Genomic DNA, 21,255 nt, shown 5'->3' with positions numbered 1-21,255 from the left:
TTCGACCCACAGGAAGAGGAAGGAAGGAAGGAAACAGTAACATTGACGATTGCTGTTCGTCGAAGCATCGAGCTTGTGCACGTAAGTGTTGAGTGAAAGGAGAAAATGGACTGATGAAAACTGTCAAACTGTGTTTTAATGTAAAATTCTAACTCGTCCTCGGTCAACATTGAAGTTTGAATGCGAGTTAATTTTTTTTGGTCCTCGCTGAATGACTTGTGTCGTCGGTTAGCCATTTAGCCTCCGAAGCTAACGTGGGCTAGTTAGCGGAGGGAAGCTAGCGGTGTGTTTTGTTGTTGTTTTTCTCATGAATTTCAGTAAACGCAGATATATTTAAACGCTGCCAAGACTAACTGTGATTTTTCTTTTGTTGTGTGAACAGAGATAAGATAATGGGGTCGTCTAAGAAACACAAGGAAAAGAGTCGCGACAAGGACACGGAAGAGCGCCGTCGCGAACATAAGAAACATCGCCACAAGGATCGAGACGCTTCGGATCGGGATGGGACTCGTGACAAAGATAAACGAAAGCGGTCCAGGTCGAGGGAAAGAAGCGGACGGGACAGCCGCGGCAAAGGTGAGAAGAGCACCGGTGAGCCACGAGTGAAAAAGGAGAAAGTTGATCCTGCATATGAGGAGAGCAGCGCAGACATTGCACCCCAGTCTGCAAGCGGAGATGCATCTCTCAGCATCGAGGAAACCAATAAACTCAGGGCAAAACTGGGTCTGAAGCCTCTGGAATTAAATGAGAACAAGAAGGAGCTCGGGACCAAAGAGGATCCACTAGTGGCTGCAACCATCAACCCTGTTCTCATCAAGCAGCAGAAAGAGATGAGAGAGAAGCTTGCTGCCGCGAAAGAGAAACGCATGCTGAACCAGAAACTGGGGAAAGTCAAGACCCTAGCCGAAGATGACTGGCTAGATGACACGGCTGCTTGGGTGGAGAAAAGCAGAAATGCGGCGAAAGAGAAAGAACTGGCAGAGAAAAGAGCCAAACTTCTGGAGGAGATGGACGAGGAGTTCGGTGTGAGCAGTCTGGTGGAGGAGGAGTTCAGACAGACCAAAAATGAGTCCTACACATCTCGAGATCTTAAGGGACTCAAAGTGCAGCACAAAGTGGACTCCTTCTCAGAAGGTCAGACTGTCATCCTGACCCTACAAGACAAAGGCGTTCTTGAGGAGGAAGAAGATGTGCTTGTAAATGTAGGCATGGTGGACAAGGAAAAAGCTGAGAAGAACGTTGAGTTGAAAAAGAAAAAGCCAGAATACAAGCCCTACGAGGAGGAGGAGAGTGTGGATGACATGGTTACATTTAAATCCCGCTCTGTTCTTTCGAAGTATGATGAGGAAATTGATGGAGAAAAGAAAAAGAGCTTCCGGTTGAGCACAGGTGGCTTTGCTGACGGGGAGCGAGAGCGGGAGCTCCAGGCAATGAAAGACGCTCTACGAAATCAGGCCCAGTCCTTGGAAATGCCTGCTCTCAGCATCGCCTCAGAATATTACACTCCTCAAGAAATGGTCGGCTTTAAAAAGACAAAACGGCGCGTGAAGAAGCTCAGGAAGAAGGAGAAGCCGTCTGCTGATGAACTCGCCATTGATGACACTCGCAGTACTGATTTTGGCTCCAGGACACGTGGCCGTGGCCGCAAAGAGTTGAATGACAATGAGGAGGAAATAAAGGAGGAGGAGGGGGAGGAGACCAGACTGCCACACGACATCCCGGAGATGTCTGATGACATCAGGACGGCAGAGATGGACATTAGCGATGATGAAGACTTCACGCCTCCTGAGGCAACTGTAATCGAGGAGGACGAGGCAGAGCAGGAGCTGCAGAAACAACTGGAGAAGCAGAGGAAGCTGAGGCAAAAGCAGCTTCTTAAAGACTCTGGTGAGAAAGTGGCAGCGCAGATTAAAGTGCTTGATGATGAAGAGAATGACAACGATCCTGAAACGAGGAACAACATTGTTTTCAACGCCACCTCAGAGTTTTGCAGAACCCTGGGTGATATTCCAACTTACGGACTTTCAGGCAACAGGGAGGACCAAGAAGACATAATGGACTTTGAACAGGTGGAAGAGAAAGACGAAGCTGGAGGTTCAGACTCCGACATGGATGAGAATGTCGGATGGAGCACAGTGAACTTGGATGAAGAGCAAAAACAACCTGACTTCTCCACAGCCTCAGCCACCATTTTGGATGAAGAGCCCATTGTCAACTCTGGCCTTGCTGCTGCCTTGCTGCTGTGCAAAAACAAAGGTCTTTTGGACACCCAAATGCAGAAGGTAGCCCGTGTCAAAGCAATAAAGGGTGCCCTGCCCAACGACAACTACTGCATTGAGGACAAGATGGGCTTTGATGACAAGTACAGTCGCAGAGAAGAATACAGAGGCTTCACACAAGATTTCAAGGAGAAGGATGCATACAAGCCTGATGTTAAGATTGAGTATGTGGATGAATCTGGGCGGAAACTCACTCCAAAGGAAGCATTCAGGCAGCTTTCACACCGATTTCATGGGAAAGGGTCTGGAAAGATGAAGACGGAGAGGAGGATGAAAAAGCTGGAGGAGGAGGCACTGCTGAAGAAGATGAGCAGCAGTGACACTCCCCTGGGGACTGTTGCCTTGCTTCAAGAGAAACAGAAGTCTCAGAAAACACCATACATTGTGCTTAGTGGGAGTGGGAAAAGCATGAACGCAAACACCATCACTAAATAAGTAAATGGGGAAGAGTTAATTATCCTTAGTACATACACATTTATACACAGGTTGTTTTAAGTAAATGCTATAATGTCACCCTGCCCTAGTCAATGCAAGTGTTGTTGTTGTTCTAGTGAAATTGTTGAATAAAATGATTAGAAATAAGAAAAATGTTTTTTTTCTCTTTGTGTTTCAAATTTTCAAGGTGGATGGTAAATTCAGAAGGTTTTCATTCAATTTTAAATAAGAGATCAGATTTGTTCATCTGATATGAGCAGGGTCAATTTGCATTTGTTCAGTATCATGACAAGATGTTGTCATTTTGTGGTTTGGGCAAAGACATGGTTAGTGCTAAAGAACAAGAAGAGCAAATTAGGTACAATGCATCTGGATTATCATTCAGCATCTTTTAATTTAATCTCTAATCAACACAGTTCATGGGGCACATTAAATCAAAACAGAATAAATGAGAAGGAAAAGTAGACAGAAATGTTAAATTAATGTTTACATTAGTACTGTCCAAAAATAAAGTGCAATCTTTATCCAATAGAGGGCAGCCTTGTAACAGTTCATCGAGAGAGTAATGTTCCTGGTGGATAATTATTTGCACAATGTCTATCTTATCGTTTCTCAAATTCACTTGTTATTTCATTTCATCATAAGATACAGACTTCACTTTAATTTGAAATGGTTTAGATATTATATAACTTGCACTTTGCAGTTGTAACTGTGCTAAAACAAGACATTATAAGAGTTGTTCACACTGTCAAGCAACATTTATTTTGTGTGACTATTGATAGATTATTGTCATATACATTATTATTCTTATATATTCTTCTTAATATATCTTTTATTTATATTACCATTAAACACACATTTTAAAATGTCGCCTTGAAGCGGAACTAAAGTCTCGGGGGTCAAGGAGCTGACCGGTCGCTGTTTTCGTTGCACAACCTGTAGCAAAGTAGTTAGCAACGCAAAGCTAACGCTAGCAAGCTACCGTCGCTTCATCCGACAAGAGATGCTCAGCTGATGGCTGAAGACTTTCACGGAGAAGGTGGGTGTGAGCAAAACAAACAAAATTCAAGGACATCTTAATGCCTGCTGTCGGTTAAGCCAAAGAAACGCCGAGGGAGTTTCACTGTTGAAAATTATAATTTGCTTCTTCGTCTCCGACGTGTCAGCTTGTTTGACAGCTTCCTGTTGTTTAGCTAGCAGCAGCAAGCTTAGTGACGGACGCTGTTTTAAGTAGCTTTGATGTTTGGAAATGGCCTCTTGCTTCCCGAAGTATCTCGTTATACCCGGGCTGTGTTTACCAAATATATCCAGCAGGTTAACATGGCTTACGGTATAATCAGATGTTTTTTTGTTTTGTTTCAAATTTGACATTTGTCGTAAAGGCACAATGATAAGATAGCTAAACAGTGAGCTATGTCACCTCCACAGTCCAGGCTGAAAACTATGACAGCGACCTATACCAGTAACCAACTGCTCATTATTGATCACAGATCCATAATTGCCAGCATTAATAGCTGAAGCATTAGTACCATATGTCAAAGGATAGCCACCCACCAGTTATTCATATCACATTTATAATAAATGATTTCGACTAATGTTACCAAGGACCAAGAGTTTAGATTATGTTTTTTATGTGAGGAATGTTTACTTGCATGACATGATGAACCTGTGAATTTAGACTAAAGCTTTTAGCATGACAAGTAAGTTTCCTTTGTGAAATGTCTGTAGCAACCAGCGGACCAGTTGTGGTGCACACACCCCTTGTGTAAACTTTACACTGAGTAGCATGTCCAATAGATGGTTCTTTCTCTTTCCTCAGGCCCTAACCTGGCTGTTGTGATGTCAGAGCCAAAGTCCCCAACTCCAACCCCTGGAGACACATACAAGGGTTGGCTCTTCAAATGGACCAACTACATAAAGGGTTACCAGAGACGATGGTTTGTCCTCAGCAATGGGCTCTTGTCATATTACAGGTAAGTTGCATCTACATTATATGTTGTTACAGGATTTTCCAGGACCCGACCTGAGGCTAAGGTGGTGCTTAGCAGGGGGGGAGGGGGCGTGTCACATCGAGTTTGTCAACCCTGAACATATAATGATAATCTAACAATACACTCTGTTCTTAGGAAGCAGCCTTTCCCCCGAGGGTTAAACAAGCAGTCTCATGAAAATGAAATTGTGTCATAATGCGTCTTAGTTCAAAAACCTGTCATTTACATCACTGTGCTTCATTCTGTTTGTCCTCAGAACCCAGGCAGAGATGGGTCACACGTGCAGAGGCACCATCAACTTGGCCACAGCCAATATTGCTGTGGAGGACTCCTGTAATTTTGTCATTTCCAATGGCGGAGCACAGACGTACCACCTGAAGGCCAGCTCAGAGGTAGAGCGCCAGCGGTGGATCACTGCGCTGGAGCTCGCAAAGGCAAAGGCCGTCCATATGCAGGCCGAATCTGGTGAGAGGGAGGACATGTCATGTTAGACCTTATAAAGCAATGTGTGCAAAGGTCTTGTGACATTCATTTTGGTCAAACTGTCTCCCCCTGTTCTCTTCTTCAGATGATTCAGGTGACGAATGCCCCACAGCTCCCCCCACCACAGGGCAGAGTGGAAGCTGCCGCAACTCAGAAGTCCAGTCCACGCTACGCACACTGAACAGTAAGGTGGAGGACCTCACCACCTGCAATGATCTCATTGTCAAGCATGGGTCTGCCCTTCAAAGGTATCAGTTGTCTAAGCAGTTTGACAGCAAGTCAGACCTAGTATTGTTTGTCTTCAGTGGTCCAGTCACAAGAGAGAAGTACAGAGGGGTTAAGCAAATCAATGCAATGTGAATTTGAAATAGTAAAATACTTTATTTATTGTGTGAGGCTGTGTTGGGACTGATTAGACTGTGGCACAGGAGTACATGTTCCTTCAATGTGGCCAGGAAACATTTGCCAAAAGAACTAGGCCACATACCTGAATTTGAGCCGACAACTTCTGAATGTATCACCCAAGACACAATGTTAGTACTACATGATGATGATAATGCTACAGAGAAACAATATTATTCAAGGAAAAGAAGGATGGAGGTTAATTATTTGTTTGTCTTCTCTGTTCTCCGATGTATTTATTTACTCTACAAACAGGTCTTTGTCAGAACTGGAGGCGATTCGTGTCGGAGGGGAAATGGGAGAAAAGATCAGACAAGTTACGGAGAGGGCCACACTGTTTAGAATCACCTCTAATGCCATGATCAATGTAAGTTACCACGGTGTAAATCACAGAGAAACATGCTTTACTGCTGCTGACTGTTTCACTGACATGTGCTCATGTGTTTGCACGCTCCCCAAGGCATGTAGGGACTTCCTCTCGCTGGCCCAGAACCACAGTAAGCGCTGGCAGAAGTCTTTACAGACTGAAAGAGACCAGAGGATACGGCTGGAGGAGACTCTAGAGCAGCTGGCCAAACAGCACAACCACCTGGAAAGAGCTTTCAGAGGAGCTACAGTTCTCCCCTCTTCATTCAGCAATCCTGCCTTAGGCAACAAAGGTAAGTCACTCCATCATGACACATACTACTGTTGCTCAAATATGCTACAAATCATTTTGTTCTTGTTTCATAATGTTAGAAGCCAAAATTATATTTGAAAATAAAATTACCGGTAGATTGATCGCCCGAAAGGCCAGATGAGACTTTTCTGTCATTCATTCTTTCACTGCCTTTCTCCACTTTAGGTAATGTTTCAGGAAAGGGTGATGCCAGTGATGAAGATGATGACAATGAGTTCTTTGATGCTATGGAAGACCCAGCAGAGTTCATTACTGTCCCTGCTGACCCCAAGTATCACAGGTAATTAACTCATATTTCACATGTCATGTCTTCTGTTATTTTCTTTCCCTGTGTTACTGTGTGGTCTTATTTTCTGATCTCTTATTTCTCTGTCCTACAGAAGATCTGGCAGCAACGTTAGTGGATTCAGCTGTGAGACTGGAATGGACGATCAGTCTGTAAATGTGTGTTAAATTAGTTTCTTTTACAATCAAGCTCTTGTATTTTGTCTTCTTTGCTTGCCAACACGCCAAAGTCAGCTGAACTGTATGTGTGTGTTTCACTTCTCTTCCTTCAGTTTGATGAACTGTCCTTGGCGTCCAATTCAGAGTCTCCTCAGCCTCTTGAGCTCGAGCCAGTTAGACAAAGACGAACTCGTATCCCTGACAAACCCAACTATTACCTCAATCTGTGGAGCATCATGAAAAACTGTATCGGAAAGGAGCTCTCAAAGATACCAATGCCTGTAAGGAACCTGTACACTTGATGGCATCTAAGTGTTTTTTTTTTTTTTGTTGAGAATATACAGACATATTCAGACTTGTTCTCTGTTGTTTTGCACCCTCCAGGTGAATTTCAACGAGCCCCTCTCAATGCTGCAACGTCTGTCAGAAGACCTGGAGTACTACGAGCTGCTGGATAAGGCTGCTAAATGCCAGAGTTCTCTGGAGCAGATGTGTTATGTCGCTGCTTTCACAGTCTCTTCCTACTCCACCACTGTCCACCGTACAGGAAAGCCCTTCAATCCTCTGCTGGGAGAAACTTTTGAGCTGGATCGCCTCAAAGATTGTGGCTACCGCTCCCTGTGTGAACAGGTATGTTGGAAAAACATCCTAACTAAGTGTGAAACATAGTTAACAAGCAGCTTCTCACAGTCATTTAGACTAAACTACTTATTCAGTTCCATTCACAGGATCACATTCAGGTTTGACCAGTTCTATAAAACAAACACACATGTGTTTATATACCGTAACCGTGTTTATTTTCTTGATTTGGTTCCAACCATCACATGACTATAATGATTATATCTCCACTCTGTTCTCTCTCTTCACTTCATGCTCTTTTTCCCAGGTGAGTCACCACCCTCCTGCTGCAGCTCACCACGCTCTCTCTGAAAAAGGCTGGACCCTCAGACAGGAAATTACCCTCGCCAGCAAGTTCAGAGGAAAATACCTCTCTATCATGCCCTTGGGTGAGTGGATGTGTGTGTGTTCAGTCAGTTCACACTGTGTCTTCTCTGGAGTCTCTAATTTATAAGACAGAACAGAATATGTAGACATGTGCGAATTATATTTTTGCCAAGCAGGACAAAAATTAAGTTTTTAACATCAATCTCTCTCTCGCACCAGGTTCTATTCAGTGTCTATTTGATAAGAGCGACAATCACTACTCTTGGAAAAAAGTTACTACAACAGTACACAACATCATTGTGGGAAAACTATGGATCGATCAGGTAACTCTTGAAGCTGATGAATAGGGGATACCTGGATGATCATTAATATCAATGATGAGCAGAAAATCAACCAGTGCATCCTCACTGATGAAGAGTTGATTAAACGTATGTTTTCTCCTTCCAGTCAGGGGAGATTGATGTGGTGAACCACAGGACAGGAGATCGCTGCCACCTCAAGTTCGCTCCATACAGCTACTTCTCCAGAGACGTACCAAGAAAGGTACAAAGAAAGGCTTTTGTGTTTTTTTTAATTTTTTTTTTATGGCAAAGCATTTACTGTACGTTGTCTGGATATTTTATAGTCAAATTTTTCGTGTAGAAGCAAATCTTTCCTTTTTTTCCCCATAACTGGATTGGGCTCTTTTATATACTATGTAGCTGTTAATTCTATGAACTCTTGTACAATCTTCTGTCAGATTTGTGATCACATTTTTCACTGAAAGCTGTGATTTTTCCCACAGGTCACGGGAGTAGTCACAGATAAGGATGGAAAGGCCCATTACGTGCTGTCGGGAACATGGGATGAGAAGATGGAGTTTTCCCGCATCATGCAGAGCAGTAAAGGGGAAAATGGCACTGAAGGCAAACAGAGGACGGTCTATCAGACCCTAAAAGCCAAAGAAATCTGGAGAAAGAACCCTTTGCCGTAAGTTGTCAGTTAGTAAAATCTTAGTAAATAATTAAAACTTTGCTTTTAATTAAACAAATGGGGGTTGTAGAGATATAGTTAGTTGTGTTTCTCTGATCATTTATGCTCACCACTTTCCAGAGAGGGAGCAGAGAACATGTACTTCTTCTCCTCGTTGGCCTTGACACTTAACGAAGCCGAGGATGGCGTGGCGCCAACAGACAGCCGAAGACGCCCCGATCAGCGATTAATGGAGGACGGCCGCTGGGACGAGGCGAACGCAGAGAAACAGAGACTGGAGGAAAAACAGCGCACGAACCGTCGAGAGAGGGAGAGAGAAGCTGTTAAAGCAGCCAGCTCGCCTGAGGAAGGTAGGAGAAGAAAACAGAGGCAGCGACAGATACGGAGTTCATCTATTTGTCCTGTGTTTCAGTCCAATGTTTTTCTGTCCATTCATCTTTTGTCCACTCTTGTCTGTCTTCGTATACTTTGCCTGCTTGTCTCTATCTCAACCCTAAGCTGTCACTGAGGATTCAATGAATGACTCACCCTTGAAAAGCAAGTACTCGTCTTCTCGTCTTTACTAGTCTCTTCCCAGCCCTAGTTCTACACTTTCTATTGACCCTAGCATCAAAAGCACACATACATGTTTCTGTGTGTATTATGAAGGTGCCTTATTATATGTCTTCTACATCATCTTGATAACAGCCCATTCACATTTTACTGTCCCTTCATCCATGTCTGTTCCATTTAGCTGATGCACAGGAGACTGGCACAGAAGCAAGTGAGGTGTCTGATGAAAGCAAGTATCACTTCACAGTAAAACAACGTGTACCTTTAAAGTTGCTCTGGTGGCATTTTAACAAAGCATCGAGTAAAAAGAAATTACCTCCGCACATCCACAGGAGGCGAATGGGCGTGATATTTGTGAGGAAACAACCTATTCTTTGATATTTTCTGTTCGCCACAAGTCACATTTTGTCAGTAGCTGTTTTCAACCGGTCATGTTTATGGCCTGACAGAGATCAGAAGCTCAGTTTACAACACTACATTTTTATGGTTGTTTTGAAACATTAGTATAATTCCCTTGAACAAACAAAGCAGCACAGAGTAGGTGTTGCACAGTAAGTCTGATTAAATAAGAAACTCCCTCTTAGTCTCATGGCAAAATATGCATCATGGGAGATGACTAATGTGCGGCAGGCTGGTCGGTGCATGCACACAAAGGTTAAAAAAAAACCTTCAACTGAAGAAGTAGAAGACACTTTTTGTTTCCCAAAGCAAAGACAATGATAGGAAATGTGGCCTTAATTATTTAGAGACATAATTACTCCTGTCAGTGGTCTTGTCTGTTAATGATGAGCTGACACAGTCGATAGTCCGCGAGATGCCACAAACAGCAATTTTGAAATGTACACAAACAAACAAAAAAACTTGGTGTGGATTTGGGTCTCTGAGTTGTGGATTTACATTTACTTCTTTTGTGCTGCTGTTGCTCAGCTGACACAGAGGACTCAACCCCTCACACACCTGTTGCATGCAAGTAGCACCTTTACATTTTCACTCGCTATTCCTCTTTGTATCATTCATTTTCATTTCATACCCGTTCTCTCATTTAACTCCTGCACCATCCTTCATTCTTCTTTTTCAGCCCCTTATGGACCATCGCTCTTCCCTTATTTAAGCAAGTATTCTGGTCATGATGTGATATACGGTGCAATTATTCCAGATCTTTCTAGTAATTTAGTAGAATTCAGTTTTTTTTTTTTTTTTTTTTAATAAAAGTTTATCTTCCGTCATTTCCTCTTAACATCTTTTGCAACTTGCTCTGTCATAGTGGAAGGCAAGGAGGGTCCTTATGGAGCTCCAATCAAAAGCAAGTAACACCAGTCATGCCCTCCGTCCCTCCATCCCCTTGTTATTGTTATTATTTTGTCATTAATGTGTGTAATGGAGACTTGTTGGAGACTAGTTTAGCTTTAGCCAACTGTAGAATTAGCTGTAGTGTATTTTGGAGTAGTATTTTGTGAGTCATTGATCAGTTTGCTTTGGTCCTGGGTGCAGGTGCGTTAGGTGTGAGACTTGTTCTCTCCACATGAAAGAGAACTTAATTGGTGTTTTCTTCCGGTGCAAATCAATATTACGCCTCCTGTGTTTGGTTTGTATAAGGTGCATCTGAAGACCAAGAAATCTGTAACACTTAATACGGTTATTTCTTAGTACCTGAGAGCACCACCTCAGGTACTAAGAAGGTACCACTTCTGAGAGCATATCGGCTTAATTTTAGCATGATATACTTATCCTGATGCAGTGACTTCCTAACCCTCACCTGAGGTTCCTCTAAAGCTTCTCCAGTTAAAGAGTTTCTTTCTTTTCCTCCAGGTTCCCACCTGGACAACCACCAAGCACTATGGTTCGAGAAGATAGACGACGCTGCGTCTGGGGAGACCTTGCATGTCTACAAGGGGGGTTACTGGGAGGCGAAGGACCAAGGCTCCTGGGACATGTGCCCTGACATCTTCTGACCACAGCCCGGTTCCCTCAGCGCTGTACAAATGAGAAGATGGCAACCTTAAAATAGCTAACATGGGGAAATCAAGCCTGACATCAACCTGTCGTCAATGTCCGTAGCTTCCACCTCCTACTCCAGCAGAAATTTGCTCAGGATCAAGGGCATGTGGATTCCACACTCAATGTAGATACAGTGACATTGTAGTAACATGGCATCTGGTTAGTGTTCAGAAACCCCTCTCACTGCCTCTCAAACACTTTATCTTTTATCTTGGATTTGGTCTGCTGCTCGTTCTCAGTCCAGGACCCTTTGGTACCGAGTTGCATCTAGCAACAATTATTCTGGTCAAGCTTTGGAAGCACTACCTAAGAAGATTTGCTTGAGCAGAGTGATCCGTTACCCAACATGAAATTTACAACTTCGTTGTGCATTCCCTATTTATTATTACTTTGCATATATTATTACAAATTCCCTAACATGGCACCACAAGTTTAAATCCTACCCAACATGTTCAACAGATCACATGATAAAATATTCACACGGAAACACAAGTGAGTTATTTCAACAATTATATACCGGTATATTATTTCAACAAATACTCTAAATAATGACAGATAAAGAGTTTGCCTTTGAATTTATGGTGAATTGCAGTGCTACTTTATTTACTGAAGTCTACATATTCCCCCTCCCCCCCCCCTCATTTTTGCTCTAAACTCAACTCGGAATCTGTTTGTGATTTGTTTCCCCTCTGATAACTGTGAAATACACAGCAGTGATAAAGAGTAACTCTAATTTTTCCAGATGAACTTTGGCTTAATCAGCTGATGAATCCCTAATTGTGAGACTTAAATATCTGCACACTCCATCCGGTTTAAAAGCTTCTTTTTTTCCCCCCTTTTTAACTCAACATTTCCTTTTTATTTCATTTTTGTTGTGGAATAATTTCACTGTTTTTGCATATAAATTTTATGATTTCACATCTTAGCATATTGAATTCTATGTAAACTGAAGCATTGGTACCAAACAAATAACAAAAATATGACATGAAAATATTAAATGGCAGTCTTGGGAGCAGAGGAATCGGGGTGGGACCTGTCATTTTGTTTGTAATGTTGTTTTCATTTAAGAGTTCATTTATTGTCTGATATATTTTACATTTACACTTACACTGACGTGAAAGTGAAACTTATATTTTCATACCTACATTTTTAGCTCATGTTATTACTCAACCATTTCAATTCTGCTTTTTAAAGTAGATGCTAAGGCGGCTCACTATTTGAACACTTGTGATTTAAATGAAAAGCAGCAGGACTGTGCTCCAAGCTGGATTGCTACTGGCTTGATGATAAACTAAGTGTTTTTGTCTTCCTGGTTTCCTTCAAACTTACAGATCATAGCTTTAATAATGATTAGGATATTTTAGTCTCTGTGTGTTCTGAGTGTAGATTTTTAACAGACAGCAATAAGAATGCCTCAGTGTGTATATACACGTGGCACAGAATGAAATACGAGGACAGTGTGACACAAGGATGCTGAAACTGCAAAAAAAAAAAAAAAAAAAACCTGAATCCTGTCTTCGTATTCATCTCTGTTGTTGTTTGTTACTTGAGTGTAAGGACTGTATGGTTGCTGAAAGTCTAAATTTCATTTTATATTCAAGTGTACTTATTAAAAGGAGGACACTGAAAATGAAGATCACAAAATGTAATGTTGCAAATATTTCTGTGTAAATATATGAAATAGTAACGTAATTGTGATAATAACTGGTTATGTTGATAGAGAATCTAAAGGCGGTGATGCACTTTTTTTTTTTCCTTCTTTGTCATTTTTATTTACTTAGATCTTGATACATTTTCACTGTCTGAGCTGAGTGTACCCTGTTACCAGAAGTCACCCTTTCCCACCTAGCTTTATATTTAAAATTATATTAATTTGTTTTTGACCATAACTGTTTCTTCCTACTTTCAACTTTTGCTTTATACATTATTTAAATATATATCTTGATACTACATTACATCTCTACTATCACAGAGTGAGTTTACAGCTTTCTTTATGTCCTCTCTCTTCTCTTTTTTTAATCAGTATAATGTTTTTTAACCATTGGTCTTAATTATGTAGCCCCCTCACCCATCATTACATCTGTGTTTTTAACCTTTTTCTCAAGTTTCTACTTTTTTTTTTTTTGATTGCATTTGAGTGTTTCCAGCTGTGAATTTCTTTTCCCTGCCAAAAAAGAGACTGAAGTTGTTATTGCACTTTAGTACAGTACATCAGTGATTTGATTTGCTTAACTTGATTTGACTGAGAAAAAGGTCGACTTTAATGAAGCTACTGAAGAATTTGTCACTTTGTAAGTTTGTTTTGAAAACTTTTCCTAAACCATGTTCAGTAATTGCAAACATATGTACATACGTAAATATATACATATGTGTTGACTGACAGTCTGAGCACACGTTTCACCTTTTCTGTCCCATCATTTCAGGTTTTTTAGCAGGATTGTGTTAGAAGTTGACAATATTAAAATGAAATGCATTTATTTGGTTGTGTTTTTGTCTTTTCAACAATGTACCACAATACAGTTTACACTAGTTCAGACTTATAAAGCAAGCTTTTAGTCTATACTGCTCGAAGTTGTATAGTACGTGGGAGGGTTTAACAACTTTACATACTTACTGTACTACCAACTTTACACAAACAGGTTTGAAAAATTTCCATAGGGTAATCATGGCGCCAAACAGCATTCTCTGAGCTCACGCCATGCTCCCCCCCCCCCCCCTCATTCATTTAAGCAAACATGCATTTCACAGTTCCTTATGCAACAGTGTGCATGTAGTGACTGCTTTTGTCAGTCAACTAGAGCTTTGTGATTTAAAATTATAGACTCTGGGATGGATGAGATACAGAAGATTTTATTTAGTAGGTAAACCAATTGCGTATGGGATATTGAGATAAAACTGTGAAAATCAGATTATGTGGAAATTAAGATCTCTTGACACAACCACTCTTGTGACTACAACAGCTGGGGATTGGGTGGCCATTTTTTCAGGAAATTTAGGGGGTTTAATACCACAGTCATACTGAAACTCAAGTGTGTGGACTTTGACCATGGATGTATTATATTATCTTTATTTATTATTTATTATCTTTTTATCTTTAATATCTTGCTTTATAATAGATCCATGACTTTGACCCACCCCCACCACCCACCCCTCTTTAGGACAGTGCGTTGCTGTCGACCAGGGCTGTGAGATGAGTTGACTGGAGAAAACTTTCAATAAAGTGGCTGTACAGACAGACAGTCCAGTCCCTGTTTTATTGGATAGTTACTTATGCAACAGTGTGTAATTATTATTTTAATCCTGTAGCTTGTTGACATGCAGGTTGTCTGCATGTAGTGACTGCTTTTGTTTTCTAGCTACCAGATCTTTGTAAATGCTTTTGTCACAGTCAACTAGAGCTTTGTGATTTAAAATTATAGACTCTGGGATGGATGATATACAGAAGATTTTATTTAGGAGGTAAACCAATTGCGTATGGGACATTGAGATAAAATTGTGAAAATCAGATTATGTGGAAATTAAGATCTCTTGTGACTACAACAGCTGGGGACTGGGTGGCCGTTTTTTTTTTCCAAGGAAATTTAGGGGGGTTAATAATACCACAGTCATTATGATACTGAAACTCAAATGTGTGGACTTTGACTCCCACCCACCTCACCCCTTCTTTAGGACAGTGCATTAGAGGCTGTCAACCAAGGCTGTGGTGAGATGAGTTGACTGGAGAAACGTTTATGTTTAGTGAACTAATTATATACATTTACAAAATCTAAAAAATCTATCTGGAGACGTTTAATCCATAATATCTGTTTAAAAAATGAATGAATAAGCAATGGGTGTCAGTGGGTAGGGTGAATTCAGGTATATTGGGACATCAGGTAATTTGGGACAGATAAGGAAAAACAATGCTTCCACTTGCCTTGAATGGGCAATGGCAAAGTTAAAGGTGCTGATACATTCCTTTGGATGTCTACATTAAAAGTCACATTACATATTTTGGGTGACATCACACAGGGGGGTGGGGTCAGCATCAAACAGGACGCTGACCCCAAATATCAGGAGGTCAGCAAAACGGCATGTGCTTTTGTTGGAATTTAATATAAGGCTATTACATTTGTATGACTAATTTACTGTAGGTATGAAAGTTATATTAAGATGTGTGATGCATTGGTGCACTAAAATAAACAAACATTGGTTTGTGAGGATGTAACATTTTCTTAATTTGGACATTTTCTTGCTGTCCCAAATTACCAATAGTGGTATGGTAATTTGGGACAGCATGTTCAGGTTATTTGGGACAGTGTTTCTGGGTTTATATTGAAATATTTCAATAGTGTAGTCATATCTTACATGCTTAAAAGTGAGAATTTTTTACACATATAGGGAAAACAAGCACCTTTGTACATTTCAGGATATCAAATCAGCGGTTAATGTTGAATATGTGACGTGACGTTCAAAAATAGGTCAGATTGTTTTATCTCTTATGTCATGAGTTATCTTTATTTTATATATTTATATTTAACAAAATATAAAAATAAATGTATTTTTAAAAACATGCTTGCTTCTCCTGAGGTCAATAGTCTGCTCACAATACGTTTTAGGCTATTAAATCTGCTGTTTGTTGAAATAATTAGTATATTTGGTTGATTTGGTTACAAATCACGAGATTATAAACAATACACAACATAAAAATAATAGGCTATAGGCCTAATATACATAAACAAGCAATCTATTCATGTCTTTTTTAATGTAATTGCAGCTCCATGCAAAATCCCATTGCACAAGCCTGTGTCCCAAATTACCAAACCTACTGTCCCAATTTACCAAACAAGTTGCGAAAAAATAGTTTTGTGTCAAAACCTTTAAAATAGAGTGCTGTGCTCTCACAAAAGAATTTTAGCACATAATTGTTTCACATAAAGAATGCAGACACCTAGAGGAATACAGACATATCTCATTTGTTGGGTTATTTATTAATCTTGATGACAAAAAATGGCTCAGAAAATGAATTTACAAAAATTGTCCCAATATACCTGAATTCACCCTATGTGTGTGCCTTTAGTTTGCACTGTGGCCGCCTCTCCTCCTGCTGCGGTGCGCGTGGGCGATTAAAACGAACGCATCCCTTCGTGACGTCATCATCTTTGTTTACTGCCTTCACACAGGAGCTGCTAGCCTGAGCACTTACTCACTCATTGCCTCAGTGGTTACAACAACACGTCTGCACAAGTTTTCCGGGGGAAGGCTGCTGCTTGTCTCTCTTTATACTCATTTCACTCTGTAATTAAAGGTTAAACTGTAAAAAGAAAAAGATGTCGGCCAACGGAGAAGACGCCATAGACGCACGAAGGGAAAAAGGGTGAGTAGTAAAGCTGCCATACATAATTTAGCCGGTTAGCTTGTGTTGTTGTCGGGCAGCAGGGGCAGTGATAAGGAAACTGCTTTGTCACTCAGTAATTACTATTTCTGCCGCCATTTGTTGACTACTATCTGCAGCCCAGTGACTCATTTCATTGTAGTGTTGTTACTTCCTGTTTGTCGTTACCCTTCGTTTGAATTCATTGTGTGTTGTCCTGCAGGTCAGATGGGCCTGCAGCTGCTGCCACGGTGGTGGACGCCAAGCCCAAGCCCCAGTCCCAGTCCAACAGCTTCAGATACAGCCTCGATTACCCCAGCATGGGCCAGTGCATCATCATCAACAACAAGAATTTCGACAGTTCAACAGGTTTTTATTTATTCATTGATTTACTTTGTCTCTTTCAGTTGGTTTGGGCAGGAGCAGGACATGACACCTCACTCAAAATGAAACCGCTTTGAAGAAAAAAAACCACAGGCCACACTTACACCACAGATGAGTTAAACCTCCTCTCACTGTGTTTCATTTCAGTGAAACGGTTTCACATTTCACAGGAACAAGGGTTCATGAGTAATGTGTGTCTTGCAGAAATTAAAGAATAGACCATTATTATTTTTAGAAAATTAAGCACGCTTTTCTTCATCCCAGTGTCACACTTGGACTTTTAAATCTGGTCGGGATAAGCTATTATGAGAGCCAGCGGTGATAGGAAATGTATTGCATTTTATACCAAAGTATAATCTTAAAAGCAACATACGCCTGTAAAACCTTGATTAGCTTTTAGATGTTGGCTGTCACTAAAGCAGTGCTTTGCATCTTGCACCTTGCAACAATGCAAATGTACCATGTAATGAAGTGAAATGAGGTGATGTAGGTGTACTATGGGGCTCAATTTACACTTGTTGTGGATACTATTAAATCACCTCCCATGCTATTGAATTAGATGTTCAAGTTCAGCTCAGGGTCAGTTCCTGTTTGGCTGTAGAAAGTGAGAATAAACAGGTGGTTGCAACGTAATTCTTGTGTAGTTGATAACAATATGATAGTAGAGCGTTATACAATAAGTGAAAGTCAAGTACAATCAGGAAGTGCAGCGGCCTACATGACCTGCAACCATCACGTAGATAATTTGTCTAGTTCCTCTTCAAAGTCTGCCCTTGTCTACAGAGATCTGTATGTATGAGAAAGTCCATTATGACCAGGTAGATGACGGCCCACGCACATGGATACTGCTGCTGCAGCCTTGCTTTAGTGGCAGTACTCAGACCGACCACAGAAAACTCAGATATTATGTTACGAGACGAGACCATTGAGTGTTAATAATCTTTTCATGAAGCATGGCCATGGATGCCCCCTAAAGGTCTATAGCTTGCTTTACTGAGCATATAAAAGCTTCTTGTCTACAATAGTTGAGATACATTATGAAACCTTGAGTTGATCTTAGTCCTTGTCTACCCTTTATCAGAAATGAGGACATGCAATCTCGACTTGAGGATGTGTGTCTGCTTGTATTGAAAGAGCCTCTGTTATCTGCCTGAGATCTTGGACATCAGTACAAGAAAACTTAGTGTGTGGAGCATCAGTGTGTGTGATGATTCTCAAACCTGTCTGGCAGGACTAACTGAATACACATGACTGCTTGATGTTCTCTGCTCAAACAAGTACTGTGCATCATATGAGTGGAGTAAACAACAACAGCAGTTAAGCCAGCCAAGTTCATTTAATCTTTCCAACCAAGAAGAGGTTATTGTTGTAGCAGATTTGTGCGTGCTTAACATTCCCCCTTTCCACTGTCTCCCAGAAAATTACAGCAGGAGGTGATGCGATTTTGTGATGAATTTAGGCAGCTGGTTGTGGTCAGAGCAGGTGACCACAGCTACTGCAGCCAACATGCAATATATCTTCAATCCTCCTCCGGACAGTTTAACTAGGTGGCAAAGTACATGTACCGGCCAGACACTGTAAAACATAAGAGTGAAGAAGTCCGACAGCGAGCCAGCTAGTGGAATTCAACCATTGATAATTGTATTATTTACACCTGTTCAGGTGTTTTCACCTCTCCTGGCTGATTGGGTTGAAGATGGGTCCTGTACATAATGCACTAGCAACAGTCACTGAGTGAGGAAGGTGTCATTTTTCCCATCTTCACTGTACGGCAAATGTCAGGCAAAATTATAGTTGTCAGTTGCCTGTTTGTTTGGACATGTACTATGAGTCTACATGACGTTTCAGCACCAGTTACGAGGAAGTAAAAATGTTCCTCATTTCTATTTTTGTTTTCATTGTGTTTGGTCAATTATAATATAATATAATAATAATTATATTCCTCAGGCATGAATCAGCGAAATGGTACTGACGTAGATGCAGGAAACGTGATGAAAGTTTTCGCCAAGCTGGGTTATAAAACGAAGATTTACAATGACCAGAAAATGAACCAGATCACTCAGGTTTTAACCACAGGTAAGTACCCTGCCAAATGAATACAAATCACAGATATTAATGAATACTTAAATGAAAACATTGAATGCAATATTTTTTCTGTTTCTTTTTTTTTCTAATTTTCAGCTTCAAAGGATGATCACAGCAGCTCGGCCTCGTTCATCTGTGTCCTGTTGAGTCACGGAGATGAGGATGTGTTCTACGGCACCGATGGCCCACTGAGGCTGAAGGAGCTCACCTCACTTTTTCGAGGTGATCGCTGCAAGACACTGGTGGGAAAGCCCAAACTCTTCTTCATCCAGGTATTTTAAAGGGGATTGCTTCCACTTTCACACCAGCTTCCTTTGGGCTTTGGTCATGTACTCAATCTGTAATCATTTCTTGTTTTGTTTAAATGTGCACATTGTGTAGGCTTGCAGAGGCACTGAACTGGATGGAGGCATTGAGACAGACAGTCATGATGAGGGCCCCACCAAGATCCCTGTGGAAGCTGACTTCCTCTACGCCTTCTCCACAGCTCCAGGTCCGCACTCAAACACACATGCTATTGTATATGAACTGTTGCTTTCTTTTATATTGCATTGATTGACCTTGTACTCTATGCTCATTCATCTACAGGTTACTACTCATGGAGAAACACACAGACCGGCTCCTGGTTCATCCAATCACTGTGCGACATGATCAGCAAATATGGCAAAGAATTGGAGCTCATGCACATCATGACTCGAGTGAACCACAAGGTGGCAGTAGAGTTTGAATCTGTCTCCAACACCTCATTATTTCATGCAAAGAAACAAATCCCATGCATTGTGACTATGCTGACCAAAGAGATGTATTTTTCACCTTAATATCATCTCTGTATCAGAAGACCTCAGCTAGGAAAATAATGGCATAAGGATTTTTGGGGATGTCTTGTTTGGGAATCATTTTATTTTACACATCATGACCAAATCTTCTCTCTTGACACCGGAGCGTAGCGAATTTCTTGGAGAGTAGATGCAAAATCGATCCATTAATTCAGTTTTCAAGCTCGGGATTCTAAGTGTTTTTTCTGTGTTGTTGATACACAACATTAAAATTTGTATCCCTGCAGCATGTCTTTTTTTAGACATTTAAACCAGAAAGGTTATTTTTATGACGCTGTTAAAATTTAAGTAAAAGCCTTTAAATCTGACAATCAGAAGAATCTGCAGGGGAAAAAAATGTATCTGACCTTTTTAATCCAAGCTCACAGTTTATTGCCCGTAGTCTAGATGCCTCTCTGCTGTTTACATTATACACATTTCAGGGGAAAAACCATTTTCAAGACTTTTTGATAGGAACTTTATACTGTGTCTGTTTTTAATCATGAAACCATAGGTGGGTGTACTGCCTTCCAACATCAATGCATGTATAAGCAGTTTAACTTAAGTGTCAGGGAGATCTATTTGGTCTGTTGTGAAGGGATCATGTGTGTGACTCGGTGCCTGTTTTTCAGTTTCCATTTTTTTATATTCTTGTACCATACAATAATTCCTTTTGCACTCTCGACCGATGAGTTGTGTAGAACCTAAACAAATGCATCACTTGCACCCAGTAGGTAATGTAAGTTATTATTTTGTTTAGTATATTCAACAGCATCCACTAAGCTATCGTCTTTTTTTAGTCATTTGTCAGTCTAAGGGCTAAATCCTTGCTGTTTTTTCAACTCCTGCTGTCTTAACAGGGACTTCTTTGAATGAAGTGTTATCTGTGAATATCCTTGTATTAGTGGGGACGCAGTCTTCTCCGTAGCATGCATGAGTAAAGCCAGCCAGTCTGCACGATACTGTTATTTCAGGCACATTTTGATGAGTTATTCATACTTGAACTCAGCTGTATGTTTCATATTTAGCTGTGGTACATGTATTTTTTATGGTTTTTAAAATATGTAACAGCGAACGGGATGCTTTTTTGCTTTGCTTTGGAAGTCACAAGCTTCAATTTCTTTTCAAAATAATTTCTAATCAACTGATATGAAACTGAGTGACTTTTCTATGTGACCATCAGTAGGGCATATAATTATGATAAAGCACAAATGTGACTGTGTTTTTGTTTTTTGGCATATCACTGTTTCGTGGCAGTTGCACTCTCATTGGTGTGTTGTTTTTTTTCCAGAAGATAAAGTCCAGCTTTCACTAAACTTTGTTGTCACTGATTTTTTGCATTGTAAAGATCACCAACTGATACAATACCAAAGTTAAAGTGCTAATATGTTGTTAATGCTGTATCACATCAAGAATTTAACCTCTACGAATGCTGCAA

At 40.7% G+C, this 21,255-nt stretch overlaps 3 protein-coding genes across 6 annotated transcripts; all 3 read left to right on the top strand.

The window, feature by feature from the left end:
- Positions 1-20: 20 nt before the first annotated feature.
- Positions 21-2,751, top strand: sart1 (spliceosome associated factor 1, recruiter of U4/U6.U5 tri-snRNP). Its single transcript, XM_083975690.1, has 2 exons — positions 21-81; positions 383-2,751. The coding sequence occupies exon 2, from the start codon at positions 393-395 to the stop codon at positions 2,712-2,714; it is 2,322 nt and encodes a 773-aa protein (XP_083831816.1). The 5' UTR covers positions 21-81; positions 383-392; the 3' UTR covers positions 2,715-2,751.
- Positions 2,752-3,657: 906 nt separating this feature from the next.
- On the top strand, positions 3,658-13,657 carry LOC310991100 (oxysterol-binding protein 1-like). Of its 4 annotated transcripts, none has more exons than XM_083978674.1 (17): positions 3,658-3,753; positions 4,534-4,687; positions 4,962-5,170; positions 5,274-5,436; positions 5,846-5,957; positions 6,051-6,249; positions 6,435-6,549; positions 6,653-6,713; positions 6,827-6,994; positions 7,098-7,343; positions 7,600-7,720; positions 7,878-7,981; positions 8,106-8,201; positions 8,443-8,627; positions 8,751-8,980; positions 9,129-9,167; positions 9,364-13,657. In XM_083978674.1, the coding sequence occupies exons 1-17, from the start codon at positions 3,729-3,731 to the stop codon at positions 9,558-9,560; spliced, it is 2,424 nt and encodes an 807-aa protein (XP_083834800.1). In that variant the 5' UTR covers positions 3,658-3,728; the 3' UTR covers positions 9,561-13,657. The 4 variants fall into 4 exon arrangements, with proteins under 4 accessions (XP_083834800.1, XP_083834799.1, XP_083834802.1 ...); XM_083978673.1 differs by having other exon boundaries at positions 6,650-6,713; XM_083978676.1 differs by lacking the exon at positions 9,129-9,167 and having other exon boundaries at positions 6,650-6,713; positions 10,992-13,657.
- A 2,697-nt stretch (positions 13,658-16,354) lies between these two features.
- casp3a (caspase 3, apoptosis-related cysteine peptidase a) lies at positions 16,355-21,110 on the top strand. Its single transcript, XM_083969714.1, has 6 exons — positions 16,355-16,536; positions 16,757-16,902; positions 18,865-18,993; positions 19,099-19,274; positions 19,384-19,495; positions 19,591-21,110. The coding sequence occupies exons 1-6, from the start codon at positions 16,490-16,492 to the stop codon at positions 19,818-19,820; spliced, it is 840 nt and encodes a 279-aa protein (XP_083825840.1). The 5' UTR covers positions 16,355-16,489; the 3' UTR covers positions 19,821-21,110.
- The last annotated feature ends 145 nt before the right edge of the window (positions 21,111-21,255 follow it).

Source organism: Trachurus trachurus (genome assembly GCF_905171665.1).
Source record: "Trachurus trachurus genome assembly, chromosome: 1".
In the NCBI taxonomy this organism is placed as follows: Eukaryota; Metazoa; Chordata; class Actinopteri; order Carangiformes; family Carangidae; genus Trachurus; species Trachurus trachurus.
Note: the sequence above shows the minus strand (reverse complement) of the source record. Positions and strands in the feature narration are given on the sequence as shown.

What these genes read in the sequence shown, in the direction of transcription:
- sart1 (XM_083975690.1), top strand. Translation starts at nt 393, where the DNA reads ATGGGGTCGTCTAAGAAACACAAGGAAAAGAGTCGCGACAAGGACACG.
- casp3a (XM_083969714.1), top strand. Translation starts at nt 16,490, where the DNA reads ATGTCGGCCAACGGAGAAGACGCCATAGACGCACGAAGGGAAAAAGG. An exon ending in CACTCAGGTTTTAACCACAG is followed by an intron (nt 18,994 to 19,098) that starts GTAAGTACCCTG and finishes TCTAATTTTCAG; the next exon opens with CTTCAAAGGATGATCACAGC. An exon ending in CGCCTTCTCCACAGCTCCAG is followed by an intron (nt 19,496 to 19,590) that starts GTCCGCACTCAA and finishes ATTCATCTACAG; the next exon opens with GTTACTACTCATGGAGAAAC.
- LOC310991100 (XM_083978673.1), top strand. Translation starts at nt 3,729, where the DNA reads ATGGCTGAAGACTTTCACGGAGAAG. An exon ending in CCAGAGACGTACCAAGAAAG is followed by an intron (nt 8,202 to 8,442) that starts GTACAAAGAAAG and finishes TTTTTCCCACAG; the next exon opens with GTCACGGGAGTAGTCACAGA. An exon ending in GAATGACTCACCCTTGAAAA is followed by an intron (nt 9,168 to 9,363) that starts GCAAGTACTCGT and finishes TGTTCCATTTAG; the next exon opens with CTGATGCACAGGAGACTGGC.